General features: G+C 44.9%; 1 protein-coding gene across 1 annotated transcript in view; it reads left to right on the forward strand.

The window, feature by feature from the left end:
- The window catches only part of LOC127931373 (utrophin-like), a 37,965-nt gene extending 19,506 nt beyond the window's left edge, over window positions 1-18,459 (forward strand). Inside the window, exons 4-9 of the mRNA XM_052523866.1 lie at window positions 5,655-5,816; window positions 6,345-6,591; window positions 9,977-10,051; window positions 10,160-10,246; window positions 12,057-12,082; window positions 17,089-18,459. Coding sequence (XP_052379826.1) covers window positions 5,655-5,816; window positions 6,345-6,591; window positions 9,977-10,051; window positions 10,160-10,222 — 547 coding nt within the window. The 3' untranslated portion in view covers window positions 10,223-10,246; window positions 12,057-12,082; window positions 17,089-18,459. The remainder of the gene's footprint in view (window positions 1-5,654; window positions 5,817-6,344; window positions 6,592-9,976; window positions 10,052-10,159; window positions 10,247-12,056; window positions 12,083-17,088) is intronic.
- Window positions 18,460-19,317: the final 858 nt, after the last annotated feature.

A 19,317-nucleotide genomic window follows, 5' to 3' on the forward strand; every position in this document is an offset into this window, starting at 1 on the left:
TGGGTGTTTGAACTTGCAACCTTCCGGTTACTAGTCCAACTCTCTAACCACTAGGCTACCCTGCCGCCCCATTGATTGTCGGTGCCAGGCGTGCCGCATCCAGTATCTCAGAAACGGCCGCCCTCCTCAGCAAGGGTTTATTGAGAATGACGTAACAAACAAAAAACATCCAGTTTTATTATTATTATTTATTTATTTTTATTTAAAAATAATAATAATAATAATTGAATGACTTTATTGTCCCCATGGGGAAATATTTTTGTGGTGTCATGTACATGTTTTAGGTGGTGTTTAAATACAAAACAAATTGACAATACAACTTTCATAACTGCCCTTACTGAGTCGATAGGAACATTAGCTATTTAGGAGCGATAGCACACATGGAACAAATTATTGTCTAGTTCTGTTTTGTCTGCCGTGCGGTACCCTATACATGCGCCCTGAGGGGAGTTGTTCAAAGTCCAGGTACAGGGGATGGCTTGGGTCTAAAATGATTTTGTGATCCTTGCTGGGGGCCCTGACCTTTAAGATCTCATCCAGGCCTGTGTGTTTGACTCCAAGTACATTGGGGAGGGCTCTGACCTTAAAGATCTCATCCAGGCCTGTGTGTTTGACTCCAAGTACCTTGCTTAGGGCCCTGACCTTAAGGATCTCATCCAGGCCTGTGTGTTTGACTCCAAGTACCTTGGGGAGGGCCCTGACCTTAAAGATCTCATCCAGGCCTGTGTGTTTGACTCCAAGTACCTTGGGGAGGGCCCTGACCTTAAAGATCTCATCCAGGCCTGTGTGTTTGACTCCAAGTACCTTGGGGAGGGCCCTGACCTTAATGATCTCATCCAGGCCTGTGTGTTTGACTCCAAGTACATTGGGGAGGGCCCTGACCTTAAAGATCTCATCCAGGCCTGTGTGTTTGACTCCAAGTACCTTGCTTGCTGTGGTGATAATCCTTCTCAGCATATTTCTCTGGCTGACTGTGGCATTGTCAAACCAACAAAGAATACTAGTACAGTCAGCGGCAGTCCTGTGGGCAAAAACAGCTAGTTCATGAGAGAGTTCGAAGGAGAATGGCAAGAATTGTGCAAGCTAATAGGCGGGCCACAAACAGACAAATAACACTGTGCAGTATAACAGTGGTTTGCAGAATGGCATCTCAGAATGCACAATTCGTCGATCCTTGTTATAGATGAGCTATTGCAGGCTCCAGTGGACATATGATCACCAACACTGGACAATGGAGGAGTGGAAAAACATTGCATGGAACATGACCGTGAGTTCACTGAGTGGCCTGGTCAGTTCCCAGACCTCAACCCAATAAAGCATCTTTGGGATGAGATGGAACAGGCTGTACGCAGCATGACTGTACTGACGTCCAATTTGCAGCAACTGCGTGATGTCATCATATCAGCGTACCAACATCCCTGTGGAACGTTTCCGACAGCTTGTAGAATGCCCCGAAGAATTCAGGGTGTTCTGGAGGCAAAACCGAGTCCGACCTGGTACTAGATGGGTGTATAATGTCTAGATTTTTATCTCCTCTCCGCCTGGCTCTTATGTCATTATCTACGTTCAGACAAGGAACTCATTTTGCAAGGAAAAAAGATTGATAGATAACATGTCTTTGAGATGAGAAAGGTGTTTGTCAGTCGTGTGTGCGTGTGCGTGTGCGTGTGTGTGTGTGTGTGTGTGTGAAGCGCTGTGTGGTGGAGTGAGCACTAATGGAAGCATCGATCACGCGGTACAGAAGGAGGACAAACTGAATTTCTATTCAACTTCATAGTTTTATATCTTCATAGTGTGTTCCATTCCTACACAAGATCGCAGCTCTTAGCCTTGAGGCAGACAGCCGTCAGAATGACTGACAAGTTGGACTCTTCATGTGTAGAATATCATGGAGAACCTGAATACCTGTACGGCTGTGATATTTCAGTCACATTTCTTGGCTCTTGTTTATAACATTTCAATAGTGGTAAGGAGGAGGAGTCTACCGGATCTGGAAGTGACCTCGCCATTCATTTTCTTGATTCAGGTTCACTCAAACTTCCTTTTAATCTTTGTTTTACAGTTACGGCTGATTTCGGGATTGTATAAATCGATTTGCTCTCTGAATTGTTTAATCAATTTTTTTTGCCGCCAGATCCTAATTTCAAGGCATAAAAACTACAATTTGTCTCCTGAATTTGCCAAACTGAGCTTACATGCACATTAGGCCTGAGCTCGTTTTCCCTGGGTAAACTAGCTGGCTAGCTGAACTATGCAAGTTTTCGTCCTCATTGCCAAACTTCATAAATACTGCACCCTCAACTCCTTTGCTAGTAATACAATAATGTAACTAAGAAATTGTCTGGAAACAAAATGTAAAATGATTTATTTTTTTGTTGAATATTCATGACTGAATCAAGATATCTGTCGTAAGACGATGGTGATGAAGGATATCACTCCTTCAGTTTTGAGGTCCACCAACATCGTTGTTGTAAGATTAGCTGGACGTTTCTGATTAGCTGGACGTTTCTGACTAGTCTTGGAACTGTGACAGGGCAGCCTCTCACCGCTTTGATCAATGGGATATGTAGTGATTTTACCAACACAGCCAGATGTGTACACAGTCGTGTACCTTTTAACCGTTTTTAAACTGACTATCATATTTGTTGATTAAATCTGACTTCATTTAATACACTGCTGAAAAAAATTAAGGGAACACTTAAACAACACAATGTAACTCCAAGTCAATCACACTTCTGTGAAATCAAACTGTCCACTTAGGAAGCAACACTGATTGACAATCAATTTCACATGCTGTTGTGCAAATGGAATAGACAACAGGTGGAAATTATAGGCAATTAGCAAGACACCCCCAATAAAGGAGTGGTTCTGCAAGTGGTGACCACAGACCACTTCTCAGTTCCTATGCTTCCTGGCTGATGTTTTGGTCACTTCTGAATGCTGGCGGTGCTTTCACTCTAGTGGTAGCATGAGACAGAGTCTACAACCCACACAAGTGGCTCAGTAAGTCGCTCTGGATAAGAGCGTCTGCTAAATGACTTAAATGTAAATGTAAATGAGGTAGTGCAGCTCATCCAGGATGGGAACTTCAATGCGAGCTGTGGCAAGAAGGTTTGCTGTGTCTGTCAGTGTAGTGTCCAGATCATGGAGGCGCTACCAGGAGACAGGCCAGTACATCAGGAGACGTGGAGGAGGCCGTAGGAGGGCAACAACCCAGCAGCAGGACCGCTACCTCCGCCTTTGTGCAAGGAGGAGCAGGAGGAGCACTGCCAGAGCCCTGCAAAATGACCTCCAGCAGGCCACAAATGTGCATGTGTCTGCTCAAACGGTCAGAAACAGACTCCATGAGGGCGGTATGAGGGCCCGACGTCCACAGGTGGGGGTTGTGCTTACAGCCCAACACGTACAGGACGTTTGGCATTTGCCAGAGAACGCCAAGATTGGCGAATTCGCCACTGGCGCCCTGTGCTCTGCACAGATGAAAGCAGGTTCACACTGAGCACATGTGACAGACGTGACAGAGTCTGGAGATGCCGTGGAGAACGTTCTGCTGCCTGCAACATCCTCCAGCATGACCGGTTTGGCGGTGGGTCAGTCATGGTGTGGGGTGGCATTTCTTTGGGGGGGCCACACAGCTCTCCATGTGCTCGCCAGAGGTAGCCTGACTGCCATTAGGTACCGAGATGAGATCCTCAGACCCCTTGTGAGACCATATGCTGGTGCGGTTGGCCCTGGGTTCCTCCTAATGCAAGACAATGCTAGACCTCATGTGGCTGGAGTGTGTCAGCAGTGCCTGCAAGAGGAAGGCATTGATGCTATGGACTGGCCCACCTGTTCCCCAGACCTGAATCCAATTGAGCACATCTGGGACATCATGTCTCGCTCCATCCACCAACGCCACGTTGCACCACAGACTGTCCAGGAGTTGGCGGATGCTTTAGTCCAGGTCTGGGAGGAGGTCCCTCAGGAGACCATCCGCCACCTCATCAGGAGCATGCCCAGGCATTGTAGGCAGGTCATACAGGCACTTGGAGGCCACACACTACTGAGCCTCATTTTGACTTGTTTTATGGACATTACATCAAAGTTGGATCAGCCTGTAGTGTGGTTTTCCACACTACAGGCTGTTATCAACTATGGGTTGATAAATTTGATTTCCATTGATCATTTTTGTGTGATTTTCTTGTCAGCACATTCAACTATGTAAAGAAAAAAGTATTTAATAAGAATATTTCATTCATTCAGATCTAGGATGTGTTATTTTAGTGTTCCCTTTATTTTTTTGAGCAGTGTATTCAGGAATTTCACAAGTTAATTGACATCTGAAAACTTGAGAAAATAGCAACTCTACAAAGCACCAATGGCTACAATAAAAGGCTAAATTACTTCCAGATACGAAGGATCCACGGAGCTCCTTCTCCTCACCTCTCTATACTCTATCCCATCGGCAGAGGTTTATAGACATAATTCTCCAAGAATAGGAGTCCTCGTCCTTGCTAACACAATAGATCCGCCTGTGAAACAAAACATGTTTCGTCCAGAAATATTTTCATATACTAAACACTCTGAATATGCATGTAATGTTAATGAGGACCTGAACACTTGGGTCATTTATGAAATGCTGTGTCTGGGTTCTGTAATGGGTCTCCTGGGGGCCGTACATTAGGAGTTAGAAGCTGTGTTAACCAGATGGTGTTTGGTAGCCTAGCTTAGCCTAGCCATGCTATTGACACAGTTAGTGCTCCAAGCCATGGCCCTGGCCTTGCCATAGACTTTTAAAAAACCTAACTAGCTAGCCAAACCACAGAATGAAAGCTGGATTGACAATAAACATTGCGCATGGATGGATAAAATGTATCCAAGGAGAGCCAACATGGCATCCAGTTTCAATTAAAACCACTGCTTTCAGCTTGGCCAAATGGAAACGGTCTCTCTGGCTGTCAGTGTGGCTCTGGCGATCGATGGCACTTCCTGCGGTAATGGACAGGGGGCTGAGTAATCCTACCCCTCCGTGTGTGTGCGCACGCGCATATGTGATGGTTTGTGATAGTTTAATCCCTATAATCCCTGGGGCTCTGTGTGTGTGAGAGTGAGAGAGTGTGTGTGTGTGTGTGTGTGTGTGTGTGTGTGTGTGTGTGTGTGTGTGTGTGTGTGTGTGTGTGTGTGTGTGTGTGTGTGTGTGTGTGTGTGTGTGTGTGTGTGTGTGTGTGTGTGTGTGTGTTAGAGGGAAGGTGACAGCTGTGGTTTAGCAAGACCTGCCTACCACATCTCAGATCCTCCAAATATGACACAGAGAAGCTTGGAGCCATCATTCTCTCTCTCTCTTTCACCCCCTCTCTCCCCATCTGTCTTCTTCCTCTCCCTCTCTATCTATGTCATGTGGTTATCTGATGGTTGAGATCAACAGATCTGTGTTGTAGGGAGGAACTACAGCTCCCAGCCATACAGTACAGTCCTGCAACAGCCAAAGCTGAAGTTAAAACCACCGAGTCTGTTTAATGGAAAGACAATCAAGATGGACAACAAAGCTCTTTGAACTTAAACTTTGACCGAGGTGGAGCACGCTCTTGCGCAATGTATCTAATATAATGACGCTCTTTAAGAATGACAACAAGCACGTGTTATTTAGTTAATTTGTATATCTCTCCCCATAGGGACGATGAGCATGCTCTGATCCTGCAGTACTGCCAGACCCTGGGGGGGGAGGGGTCTCCCTGCAGCCAGCCCCAGAGCCCCGCCCAGATCCTACAGGCCGTGGAGAGGGAGGAGCGTGGGGAGCTGGAGCGAATCATCCATCGCCTGGAGGATGAGCAGAGGTACGCGATAGGTCAGCGGAGTAGTCTGTCCAATGTCAGCGCTACTGTGTTCTGCCCACTTACTAAAAGTGATGATCAGCACACACACACACACACTGTCTCATTCAGCTCTCGCTCCTCCCCCCTTCATCTCTCTCTACCTCTACCTCTTTGATTGGTGGATAGAGGTAGTGTAAGGACAATGGTGACTGTGCACTCACTCTATTATTCTTAGAGCTGCTGTGTCTCTGTCTGAGGCCGTGGTTGTATCTGAGTGATTTAGCTCTGCTCACATTATTCTTTATGAGCCAGGCTATAAACGCCAGTTGAAGTACCACAGTCAGTCTGGAGCCAACAGCTCTATACAGTTGTAAACAGAGACGGACACAGGCCAGGACCTCTGTACAGTGGCTTCACATAGGATTGTACTGAGGTGGGGGGGTGGTGCTGTTTGGCTCATATTATATGTGCAGGAATGATTGTGTGGCGTGTTGTGTGTGTGTCTGACTTCTGCATCTCCCTAACCCCATCTCTGGGTGTCTCCCTCAGGACACTGAAAAGGGAGTATGAACAGCTGAAGGAGCAGCACGGGGACCAGCGGGGGCCTGGGTCTGTGGGGCATTGGGACCCTGAGGGGTCTTCTCACCCCGGGGGTCCTGGCGAGGCTGACCTGCTGGCTGAGGCCAAACTGCTCCGGCAGCACAAGAGCCGTCTGGAGGACCGCATGCACAAACTGGAGGAGCACAACAAGCAGCTGGAGTCCCAGCTCCATCGGCTCAGACAACTACTGCACCAGGTGGGCCACACATAGAGGGACACGTACAGTACACACACACACACACACATGCTCACACTCCACCTCGGATAGCAAGCCACTTCAACAGATGTCTTAACACACACACACACACACATGCATGTTCCACCTGTGGAATGACTTCTATTTTACTGATCACACATCAACAACAACAGCAATTCCTTCTCAACCCTCGAAAGTGTCCTTGTTTGTATCATAACTCATTCCTCTAAAGTTAGAATCTGATCCCGGTGATTTGTCTGCCATTAAAATCCTTGGGCCTGTTTCTTGAAATACATTTTCGGGATGGAAAAATGCTTTAATTCTAAACTGAAATGTCTAAAACCAGATAGAAAGTATGTGCAGTAGAACATTTTATTAACCAATATATTTTTTTATAATTGAGAACTAACAATGACCAAAATAAAAACTAGACAGATGGTCATGGAGAATAAGAAAAACAATGAATTTAGCTGTATAGATTTTATTATATTTGAGAAAAAGAACACAGCATTAGCCACTGCAAAATGCATGGAATTGCAGGAAAATAGCTCTAAAAATGAAACAATTTCTCTCAGCTCCATAGAAAAATGTGTAGAATTGCTGGAAAGTGTCTTAAATATGAAAACATTGCCACGTCCACCACATAAGCCCCTTGTTGATGTAGAAAGATCCCTGTATTGTGAGTTTTTCTCCCAGGGCTACGAAGCACCCCCTACCCAGTAACCCAATCCATCTCTGCTCTGTTTATGCCTCTCCTGATTACTCAATAAGTTTAGATTACTTTTTAGCTGTGTGGGAAATAAAAGCCAACCAACCGAACGGAGTCAGTCAGAGTTGGTAAACAGTATTGACTCAGGTCTCTGGAACTGGAGGCTGCGGTGGGTTTATCAGGATTCTTAGAGCAGGACTTGGAGTTAAATCATATCCAGGTTTATTTCCCTGTTCGTTACATATTTAAAACTTGGGGGAAATGGAATGGGAACGATGGTATAAATCCAAGTGTCAATGTCTCGCCCTGCAGGCCTGTTCCTGCCCAAAACATTCTGCTCAGTTAACCACACAGGTGTGTGGAATCCGCTCATTATGAGTGCTGTTGGGTGCGGCCCGGCTGTAGTGGCGCTCTCCACTGCCATGGTGCTGACCCGTTATCGCTGTTCTCCCCTCGCTGACTAACGCTAGTTATCCACAGCTCACAGGTTAACATAACATTCCTTCATTTAGTTACAACAGAGGCAGAGCATTAGGCAACCTCGGCCTGGGGAAGATAACGTGACTCTGCTTTATTCTTAGATAAAGGGCTCATGTTAAACCTTGCAAGACACACACACCATTTCTTCCAGAGTCCTGAGCTAACCAGATCCTGACTCTATGATGGGAGAAACAAATCCAATCTACAGGGATAAATTAGAGTGAGTAATCCTACAAACGTGCTCTGACATTCACAGAAGAGATTTTCATATTTTCAGCCCAGCATTGTCAGTTTATGGTCAAACAAATATGTTGTCTAGGTTCATCACAACGAGGACATCAACAGTTTTACAATATCACAACTTAGTGTAGTAGTTTTGAAGGAAATTCTCTTAACTACGAATCAATTGTAATCAAATCTAATCAAATTGTATTTGTCACATGAGCCGAATACAACAGGTATTGTTACCGTGAAATGCTGATTTACAAGCCCTTAACCAACAATGCCGTTTTAAGAATAATAAGAGTTAAGAAAATATTTTCTAAATAAACAAAAGTAAAAAAATAAAAAGAGTAGCAATAAAATAACAATAACGAGGCTATACACAGGGGGTTAGGGTGCAGAATCGATGTATGGGGGTGCAGATTAGTCGATGTAATCGAGGTTATATGTGTATATGTAGGTAGGTTTAAAGTGACTATGCATAGATAATTAACAGCGAGTAGCAGCAGTGTAAAAATAAAGTGGGGTGGCAATGCAAATAATCTGGGAAGCCATTTGACTAGCTGTTCAACAGTCGTATAGCTTGTGGGTAGAAGTTGTTAAGAAGGCTTTTTGACCTAAACATGGCGCTCCAGTACCGCTTGCCTTGCGGTAGAAGAGAGAACAGTCTATGTCTAGGGTGGCTGGAGTCTTTGGCAATTTTTAAGGCCTTCTTCTGACACTGCCTGGTGTAGAGGTCCTGGATGGCAGGAAGCTTGGCCCCAGTGATGTACTGGGCCGTACGCACTACCCTCTTGCAGAGGCTGAGCAGTTGCCATACCAGGTGGTGATGCAACCAGTCAGGATGCTCTTGATGTTGCAGCTGTAGAACCTTTTGAGGATCTGAGGACCCATGCTAAATCTTTTCAGTCTCCTGAGGGGGAATAGGCTTTGTCATGCCCTCTTCACGACTGTCTTGGTGTGTTTGGACCATGATAGTTTGTTGGTGATGTGGACACCAAGGAATTTGAAGCTCTCAACCTGCTCCATTTCAGCCGGTCGATGAGAATGGGGACGTACTCGGCCCTCCTTTTCCTGTAGTCCACGATCATCTCCTATGTCTTGCTCACCTTGAGGAAGAGGTTGTTGTCCTGGCACTACACTGCCAGGTCACTGACCTCCTCCCTATAGGCTTTCTCATTGGTGTCGGTGATCAGGCCTACCACCACTGTGTCGTCGGCAAACTTAATGATGGTGGTTATCAATGATAAATTATATATTTTGTGTTGTTGCAATTTTTATTAGAGCTCTGTACAGTCAGTACTATTCTAAGTGAGCCCTGAAGATGTTGTGAGAATGCTCTGGAGACATTTCCACCACATTAACCTTTACTACAGCTGGGGGCAGGAGAGCAGGAAGGAGAGAAGCGAGGGACGGGATAGGCAGGGAGGAGGATGCATTGATTCTGTCTCTGGAAAGCTAAGGGGCATGTTGGACTTGATAGTAAATGTCAGTGGACATCAGGTGCCCTATTCAGGCGTGTGTGTGTGTGTGTGCGCGTGCGTGCGTGCACCTTTTTTCATGAATGAAAGTCAAGAAATGATCCAAACACGTTGCCAAACCCTTAGAGATTCATCTGAACTCATACAGGGAGTGACAGTGACACGTTTGGAAGAGGGCTTATAGACACATATAAATGTCAGTACACGTGATGACAGGTCTTTCATCCAGCCCCATCGAGCCACACTGTGTGCTATTCCCTTGTTTGGGACTGATGATTCATATGTAGTTGGTTTAAAGTCGTCACCAGTGAAGTATGCCACTATGAATAATGAAGAGTGGGCACTATGTTTTAGTAATGATGCTGGTCCTTGTCTCTTTCCCTCATATATTTTTTACTTTTCTGTCTTTCTTCTTGTGTTTCTCTCACTTCTTCTCTTCACCTCTTCTTGTCTGACTTGCTCCTCGTTCATCCTCTTTTTTCCCTCATCTCAGCCGGAGATGGACTCCAGGGTGAATGGAGTGTCGTCCCCAGCATGCAAGAACAAGGGGCCCTCACCGAACACACAGGTCGGTTCAACACACACACACACACACACACACACACACACACACACACACACACACACACACACACACACACACACAGTGTGCTAAACTGGTGTGTGTGTGTTTCAGATGAGCTGTTGGACCACCCACACAACCGCAACTCTGACCTGGCAGACATCATGGAGCAGATAAACCACACCTTCCCTGCATGCAGTCGTAAGACCTCTCCTTTACCTCAAACACCTCTTCCCTCTCCTCCCATCTTCCCTCTGTTTACCTCTTCCATTCTCCTTGCCTCCTCTCACTCACTGTCTCTCGCTGTCTTCTCTCATTCTGTCTTTCATTCCTCTTTCTCCTCTTCCTCCTCTGCCCGTTGTTTTCTCATCCTCTCCATCCTCCTCCTCTCTACCTCAGTTGTCTTCTACTCCTCCTCCCCCCTCCCCTCTCTATTCCATCCCGACTCTTTCTCTCACTCACCACTTAGCTAGTGTGTGTGTGGGTGGTAGTGTTCTGGCTGGAGCAGATTCTATTTTGTCCCTTTGACGTTCACTATTCTCCACTTTAATTCATGACTTTGGAGCTGAAAATAAAAGGTATGCTATTGTAACGGATGTGAAACGGCTAGCTAGTTAGCAGTGGTGCGCGCTAAATAGCGTTTAAATTGGTGACGTCACTTGCTCTGAGACCTTGAAGTAGTGGTTCCCCTTGCTCTGCAAGGGCCTCGGCTTTTGTGGAGCGATAGGTAACGATGCTTCGTGGGTGACTGTTGTCTGTGTGCAGAGGGTCCCTGGTTCGCGCTCGGGTATGGGCGAGGGGACGGTCTGAAGTTATACTGTTGCACTATGTCATCTTCTCTGTTTAGATGCAATATGTATCATGTGCAATGTGACTGCAGTGAGGAGAGAAGTTCTCACACAGTCAACTTATACATAGCGCCTAGAGTTTCTTCTGGCCATGTGACCTGGCCCTAGGTATCCAGTAAAACTGAGGAAGAAATACGCTCCATGGGTATCATAGAATGAGACTAAAAGTGTTGGATTAGTGTATTACCTCAAAGTGACTTTAAATTGCATTTTGAATGAGTCGAAAATCTATCTTTAGTTTAAAAATCTATTATTATCTAGAGGTTGTTGCAGGGGCTATCAATACCGGTTTACTGCTCACCTGGCAGGCATAACGGCTCAACGATCTCAACATCCATCTCAACAACACTTAAAGATAATACTTAGTTTATGACTGTGTGTGTAGGAGGGGTCCATATGCATCTGAACTTAGGCTTCAACCAATCAGTTTTGATGCATGGAGTAAGGTTGCAAAGGGAGGGAATATTACTGGAAATTTTGCAAGTTTACCAGTAAACTACCTGAATTGTTGTATCTTTCAAGGATTTTATGTAACCTATCACACAACATCTAGTGGTCCTTTAGGGTACTTCAGATTATCACAGGTGTCTGTAATTATCTCTGACCCTACTGTATGTGTGGCCTTATCCCATAAAAAAAATAGAATAACAAAGCTGTGGAACATTATCATAACTATAAAGCACCAACTTAATGAATAACATGAAATATCCTTTATATATTTTTTACACACTATTTCTCTATGTCAGTATGTATTTGTTGTCAATGTTTTGGCATCAAACTGGTGGCAGTTGTGAAAAAAGGCAATAGTTGGATGTGTTGCAGAGGTAACTGGAAATAATTCCACATTTGTGTATGCTTTTTCATTAATTAGGCTATTTTTTCTTGAACCGTGAGGTCTATTTACTAGAGCCTCATGGACAATATGGAGAATGATATAAAAAATAAGAATGTATGGAGATCTACAGTATATATGAATAAATGTTTTTCAAATATAACTTACCAAAGTTACAATAGATTGCCATAGATGTTCTGTTAATTACCCAAATTACTGAAGATTCCGGTAACTTTAGTAAACTACTGGTAGCTTTACAACCCGAGCATGGAGGTTACAAAGAGTCAATATTGTGTTTTTTCTCACAAAGTTGTTTCTGTTTCACTTGTAGCTTCAAGCCTCTCCTCGAGACCACAGGTAAGATATATTTCTCATCCACTTGCATATTGCCTGTTTCATTCTGATAAGAGGCAATTAGCTGGAGCGCATTTCGTGAAGGCTGCATGAGTGCAAATTAGAAAAAACAGGTATACTGTTGCTAGTTACTTGGCAGGCAGTCCAACTGGTCAAAGAACTGAATGTGTAAGAGATTCAGCCACTCTCTGGAGGAGAATGGCAGTTTGGTGCTTATCAAGGGGTGTAGATGAGGAGAGAGAGCAACAAAACAGTGTGGAACATACACACACACACACAACACACACACAGAAAATAAAATAGATCAATGGGGTCTCCTTCACCTACACTGGGGAGAACAAGTATTTGATACACTGCCGATTTTGCAGGTTTTCCTACTTACAAAGCATGTAGAGGTCTGTAATGTTTATCATATGTACACGTCAACTGTGAGAGACGGAATCTAAAACAAAAATCCAGAAAATCACATTGTATGATTTTTAAGTAATTCATTTTCATTTTATTGCATGACATAAGTATTGTTCTCCCCACTGTATGTTGTAAATGGAGGCAGAGATGGATTCTGAAGCTCAGTAGAATAGCAGCAAAGGTTATTGACAGTGACCTGCTCTTAGTCTAATTTCTGTTTAGTCTGCTCTCTTTCTCTCTCTCTTTCTCTCTCACCTCTAAACATCTCAGCCCTTCTCCACTCTCCCCATTGCCTTTACAAGCCAGTTAAACCATTTCTTTATTACAAGTAGTATCTGGACGCTCCTTCACAGGGGCCCTTGACGTCCATTATGTTAGCCAGTGCTATCGGCTTTTTTTCTTATATTTAATTCAACCTGGGTCAGGTTTGGTATTTATGTTGTCTTATGCACCCGTAGTGAACACAGGGAGAAATGTGCTTAGGACCACTTTTACCACTTCTTCATATCTCTTTTCTTCCCTTCTTTCTTATTGAACTCCATTAAGTTAGTCCTTTGTAGCTCAATTGGGAGAGCATGGCGCTTGTAACGGCAGGGTTGTAGGTTCGATTCCCGGGACCACTCATACTGTATGGAAAATGGATGCATGCATGACTGTAAGTCGTTTTGGATACAAGCGTCTGCTAAAGGCCACATATGATGTTATTACAAATGGTTCCTGTAGGTTGTTCTAAGCCCAGAGTGTGGTTGAATCGGTTTCGATGTCCATTCAGAAGCCAGCCTATTGTTCCAAGGAGCATAACCCGGTGTTACATTAAAGGGATACTTTGGGATTTTGGCAATGAGGCCCTTTATCTACTTCCCTGCAGTCAGATGAACTTGTGAATGCCATTTTTATGTCTCTGTGTCCAGCATGAAGGAAGTTAGGTGTAGGTTCCTGAGCCAATGCTAACTTGTGTTACCCATATTCTTCCAGTCATTGTGCTATCTGCTAGCAGAGATACCCATATTCTTCCAGTCATTGTGCTATTTGCTAGCATAGATACCCATATTATTCCAGTCATTGTGCTATCTGCTAGCATAGATACCCATATTCTTCCAGTCATTGTGCTATCTGCTAGCAGAGATACCCATATTCTTCCACTCATTGTGCTATCTGCTAGCATAGATACCCATATTATTCCAGTCATTGTGCTATCTACATTTACATTTAAGTCATTTAGCAGACGCTCTTATCCAGAGCGACTTACAAATTGGTGCATTCACCTTATGACATCCAGTGGAACAGCCACTTTACAATAGTGCATCTAAATCTTTTAAGGGGGGTGAGAAGGATTACTTTATCCTATCCTAGGTATTCCTTAAAGAGGTGGGGTTTCAGGTGTCTCCGGAAGGTGGTGATTGACTCCGCTGTCCTGGCGTCGTGAGGGAGTTTGTTCCACCATTGGGGGGCCAGAGCAGCGAACAGTTTTGACTGGGCTGAGCGGGAACTGTACTTCCTCAGTGGTAGGGAGGCGAGCAGGCCAGAGGTGGAGGAACGCAGTGCCCTTGTTTGGGTGTAGGGCCTGATCAGAGCCTGGAGGTACTGAGGTGCCGTTCCCCTCACAGCTCCATAGGCAAGCACCATGGTCTTGTAGCGGATGCGAGCTTCAACTGGAAGCCAGTGGAGAGAGCGGAGGAGCGGGGTGACGTGAGAGAACTTGGGAAGGTTTAACACCAGACGGGCTGCGGCGTTCTGGATGAGTTGTAGGGGTTTAATGGCACAGGCAGGGAGCCCAGCCAACAGCGAGTTGCAGTAATCCAGACGGGAGATGACAAGTGCCTGGATTAGGACCTGCGCCGCTTCCTGTGTGAGGCAGGGTCGTACTCTGCGGATGTTGTAGAGCATGAACCTACAGGAACGGGCCACCGCCTTGATGTTAGTTGAGAACGACAGGGTGTTGTCCAGGATCACGCCAAGGTTCTTAGCGCTCTGGGAGGAGGACACAATGGAGTTGTCAACCGTGATGGCGAGATCATGGAACGGGCAGTCCTTCCCCGGGAGGAAGAGCAGCTCCGTCTTGCCGAGGTTCAGCTTGAGGTGGTGATCCGTCATCCACACTGATATGTCTGCCAGACATGCAGAGATGCGATTCGCCACCTGGTCATCAGAAGGGGGAACGGAGAAGATTCATTGTGTGTCGTCTGCATAGCAATGATAGGAGAGACCATGTGAGGTTATGACAGAGCCAAGTGACTTGGTGTATAGCGAGAATAGGAGAGGGCCTAGAACAGAGCCCTGGGGGACACCAGTGGTGAGAGCGCGTGGTGAGGAGACAGATTCTCGCCACGCCACCTGGTAGGAGCGACCTGTCAGGTAGGACGCAATCCAAGCGTGGGCCGCGCCGGAGATGCCCAACTCGGAGAGGGTGGAGAGGAGGATCTGATGGTTCACAGTATCGAAGGCAGCCGATAGGTCTAGAAGGATGAGAGCAGAGGAGAGAGAGTTAGCTTTAGCAGTGCGGAGCGCCTCCGTGATACAGAGAAGAGCAGTCTCAGTTGAATGACTAGTCTTGAAACCTGACTGATTTGGATCAAGAAGGTCATTCTGAGAGAGATAGCGGGAGAGCTGGCCAAGGACGGCACGTTCAAGAGTTTTGGAGAGAAAAGAAAGAAGGGATACTGGTCTGTAGTTGTTGACATCGGAGGGATCGAGTGTAGGTTTTTTCAGAAGGGGTGCAACTCTCGCTCTCTTGAAGACGGAACGGGACGTAGCCAGCGGTCAGGGATGAGTTGATGAGCGAGGTGAGGTAAGGGAGAAGGTCTCCGGAAATGGTCTGGAGAAGAGAGGAGGGGATAGGGTCGAGCGGGCAGGTTGTTGGGCGGCCGGCCGTCACAAGACGCGAGATTTCATCTGGAGAGAGAGGGGAGAAAGAGGTCAGAGCACAGGGTAGGGCAGTGTGAGCAGAACCAGCGGTGTCGTTTGACTTAGCAACGAGGATCGGATGTCGTCGACCTTCTTTTCAAAATGGTTGACGAAGTCATCTGCAGAGAGGGAGGAGGGGGGGGGGGAGGAGGATTCAGGAGGGAGGAGAAGGTGGCAAAGAGCTTCCTAAGGTTAGAGGCAGATGCTTGGAATTTAGAGTGGTAGAAAGTGGCTTTAGCAGCAGAGACAGAGGAGGAAAATGTAGAGAGGAGGGAGTGAAAGGATGCCAGGTCCGCAGGGAGGCGAGTTTTCCTCCATTTCCGCTCGGCTGCCCGGAGCCCTATCTGCTGGCATAGATACCCATAGACTTCCAGTCATTGTGCTATCTGCTAGCATAGATACCCATATTCTTCCAGTCAATGTGCTATCTGCTACCATAGATACCCATAGACTTCCAGTCATTGTGCTATCTGCTAGCATAGATACCCATATTCTTCCAGTCAATGTGCTATCTGCTAGCATAGATAGCACAATGACTGGAAGAATATGGGTATCTGCTAGCATAGATACCCATAGACTTCCAGTCATTGCTTCAACTCTGGTTAGCATTGGCTCGCAAAACTACAGTAACTTTAACGTCCTTCATACTGGACACAGAGACATACAGTGCCTTGCGAAAGTATTCGGCCCCCTTGAACTTTGCGACCTTTTGCCACATTTCAGGCTTCAAACATAAAGATATAAAACTGTATTTTTTTGTGAAGAATCAACAACAAGTGGGACACAATCATGAAGTGGAACATTTATTGGATATTTCAAACTTTAACAAATCAAAAACTGAAAAATTGGGCGTGCAAAATTATTCAGCCCCCTTAAGTTAATACTTTGTAGCGCCACCTTTTGCTGCGATTACAGCTGTAAGTCGCTTGGAGTATGTCTCTATCAGTTTTGCACATCGAGAGACTGGAATTTTTTCCCATTCCTCCTTGCATAACAGCTCGAGCTCAGTGAGGTTGGATGGAGAGCATTTGTGAACAGCAGTTTTCAGTTCTTTCCACAGATTCTCGATTGGATTCAGGTCTGGACTTTGACTTGGCCATTCTAACACCTGGATATGTTTATTTTTGAACCATTCCATTGAATACTTTCGCAAGGCACTGTACTAATGGTCTCCATGAGTCCATCTGACTGCGGGGAAGTAGATACAGGGCCTCATTGCCAAAATCCCGAAGTATCCCTTTAAAAAGCATTTCCCAGAATCCTAAGTGCCCAGCTGCGTCCCTGATCTCTCCTGTCTCCTCTCTCTAAATTGTTGTGACGGGCTTGAGGGACTGCCAATCTGCCCTGATTGCATTTTCAGGAGCTTCTGATACTTTCCATTCAATACCTGCAGATGAAGAGAAATTAGTGTTGTTTTCATCAAAACACAGTGGAAGATCATTATTTTCTATGCATCCCTGAACTCTCGTGCCTTGCCTATAATAGAGATAGATAACTTTGGGTGGACAAATTTAAATGTTCTACTTTTGGAAGAGTCTATCTGCTCTACTTAATGTGCATTTTACCTCTGTGATTACCCAGAGATAAGAGGAAGACCCTATTTGGTATTGCCAACTTTGTTTAGTCTGGCTAATGTATGTGTGTGTAGATGTGTAGATGTTGTAGTAAATAATGTGTGTGTTTTGTCTATGTTTCAGGTGATGTGAGAGCCATCAACAAAGAGGAAGGTGTGTGTGTGTTTTCTGAGAGAGAAACATTCCCAAACACACAGCTTCTATGCCTTCCCTCGCTAAACTTTTCAGAAGGACAGGTGGAGAGCTAGACCCCTTAGCAAGAGACCCCCCGGTAAAACCCAAAGACAGGACCACAGAACTTTACTACTATTACCACGTCGTCGTCTTGTACTATGCAAAATGTACATTTTATTAACTGTAGATTGTACCTGGAGTCGGTTAAACATTTGTCAGTAATTTGTATGAATATGCCGATGATTATGGGGGTTCCGGGGGCTTTGTATAACAACATGTGTTTTTTGTGGTATTTGTTTTGTTTTTTGTTCCGCTTTCACTGGGAATCAAACTCCTCTCTGCTTCTACCCTACTGCCGTCATAACGGGGGACATAGTAACTGTTTTTATATCCAATTTGGGGAAGGTGGCCCATTTTAAGATTATCGCCTCAAATGATCGTTTTAGACAATAGGCTCTGTGTCTGTCCTCAAAGCATCACAGTTGTTTTGAACATGTTTTTCCTCCCTTTAAAGCGTTATTCATGCGATTCTGTCGGCGTTGTCATGCCTGCCGCAATTGCGACGTTAACGTAACCCCTTCTGTGCCTATACAGTTGTCATTCCAAGTGTGGCAGACTGATTTAACGTTGTAGTAATTAAGTTGGATTGTTGTATAAAGGAGAGAGGGGCGGAAACTATAAATTAATGGAACCTTAAGCTGTTCTGAAATAATCAAGTTTGTAAGAGGCCCACAGTCCATCATTGTGTAGAATAGTTTTATAAATATATGTTTTTAAAAAAAATCAGAAGAAAGCCATGATTGCCTTGCTACCTCAGACAAACACCTTTTCATTTGCGTGGTCTGTAACTTGTTTCATTTCCATTTTACTGTACTCACAACAAGAAAACAAACTGAAAAACATTCTAAACGTGTTGCTTATAGAGGTGTACTGCGGTGGGGAGATACCCAGCAGAGTATCATAACAGCCAAAACACAAAGACATCCTATTAGTTAACTACCCATGGGTCTGTGGCCTTTCTACGCTGCCCCAAATCGGTGTACTGTGTCTGGCTCTGTTGATTTCCCCCTGTCAGACCTCTAGCACTGCTCTCTATGAGTTATGCGTTGTGTTTTGTGCTATGCTATTCTGTAAAACGTGATCGTTTTAACAGCGCTATTATAACCTCCTCCAACTATGTCCTTGGACTTATGATGATGATAATATAGTGTACCACGGCAGAACAGCGTCTTTCCTGAGGTATGTAGTATAGATTGACCACACTACATGTAATATGGCTACATACTGTATGTTTTATTCGAAATAAATTTTTATAACAACTTTTATTTCTCTGGACTCTTGCTTCAAGGACCTATTAACAATGCGTGCTTCCCCAGAATACATTGGTCTACACTACAAGCTTGGCAACACAACAAGCCGTCAACAGCGAAACAAGTGTGAAAAATGATCCTTTATAGTGTTGTTTGCCGTAAAAATGTCCACCAATTGTTAAACAGTTAGGAAATCAAGTGACATTGTGAATACTGAATAGTGTCGTTAGCGTTGTTGTCAGTTTGTCACAGACAGCAACCCAGTAGATATTGCCTTCTAATGTAAAGCATTCTATCACAATTCATACATTTTTAAGCAAATACATATGTAAACATATTTACAGCCCCTATTTGCAAACGTCTCATCAGGAGATAATCTCCCAGCATTCAACAGCATCCCATGGTGGCCATCCATAATGGCTAGGAAGGAAATGGTGCTCGTTATGAGCAGAAATCTAGCATGTCGCCTGGCGCCCACTGCAGACTTCATCATTATTATTATTTATCAAAGGAATTGATTGCGCAGCGTGAGGTTCTACCATTATAATATGTTACAAGAGGAACGCTCTGAGCGGGAAATGAGAGAACAACTGTATGATGGGAAGTAATTAGACAACGAATCCAGCTTCCTGCCTCCCATCCCCTGCAGTCCACAGTTACGCTGTACCAAGTTACATGCTTCTTTCACCAGAGTATTACTCACATCCAGAAGCATTCATCACTTATTCCCCACACCCTTTATTTAAAGAGTATGTGATATCCTATTCATGTTCACAGCCAACAACACCATCAATTAGATTTCACTAGTGAATTCATTAAAGTGGCTCTAAAACTGTTCATGTATGCTCATTGCCTTTTACTGTACACC

The sequence above is a fragment of the Oncorhynchus keta genome, chromosome 8, assembly GCF_023373465.1.
Source record: "Oncorhynchus keta strain PuntledgeMale-10-30-2019 chromosome 8, Oket_V2, whole genome shotgun sequence".
In the NCBI taxonomy this organism is placed as follows: domain Eukaryota; kingdom Metazoa; phylum Chordata; class Actinopteri; order Salmoniformes; family Salmonidae; genus Oncorhynchus; species Oncorhynchus keta.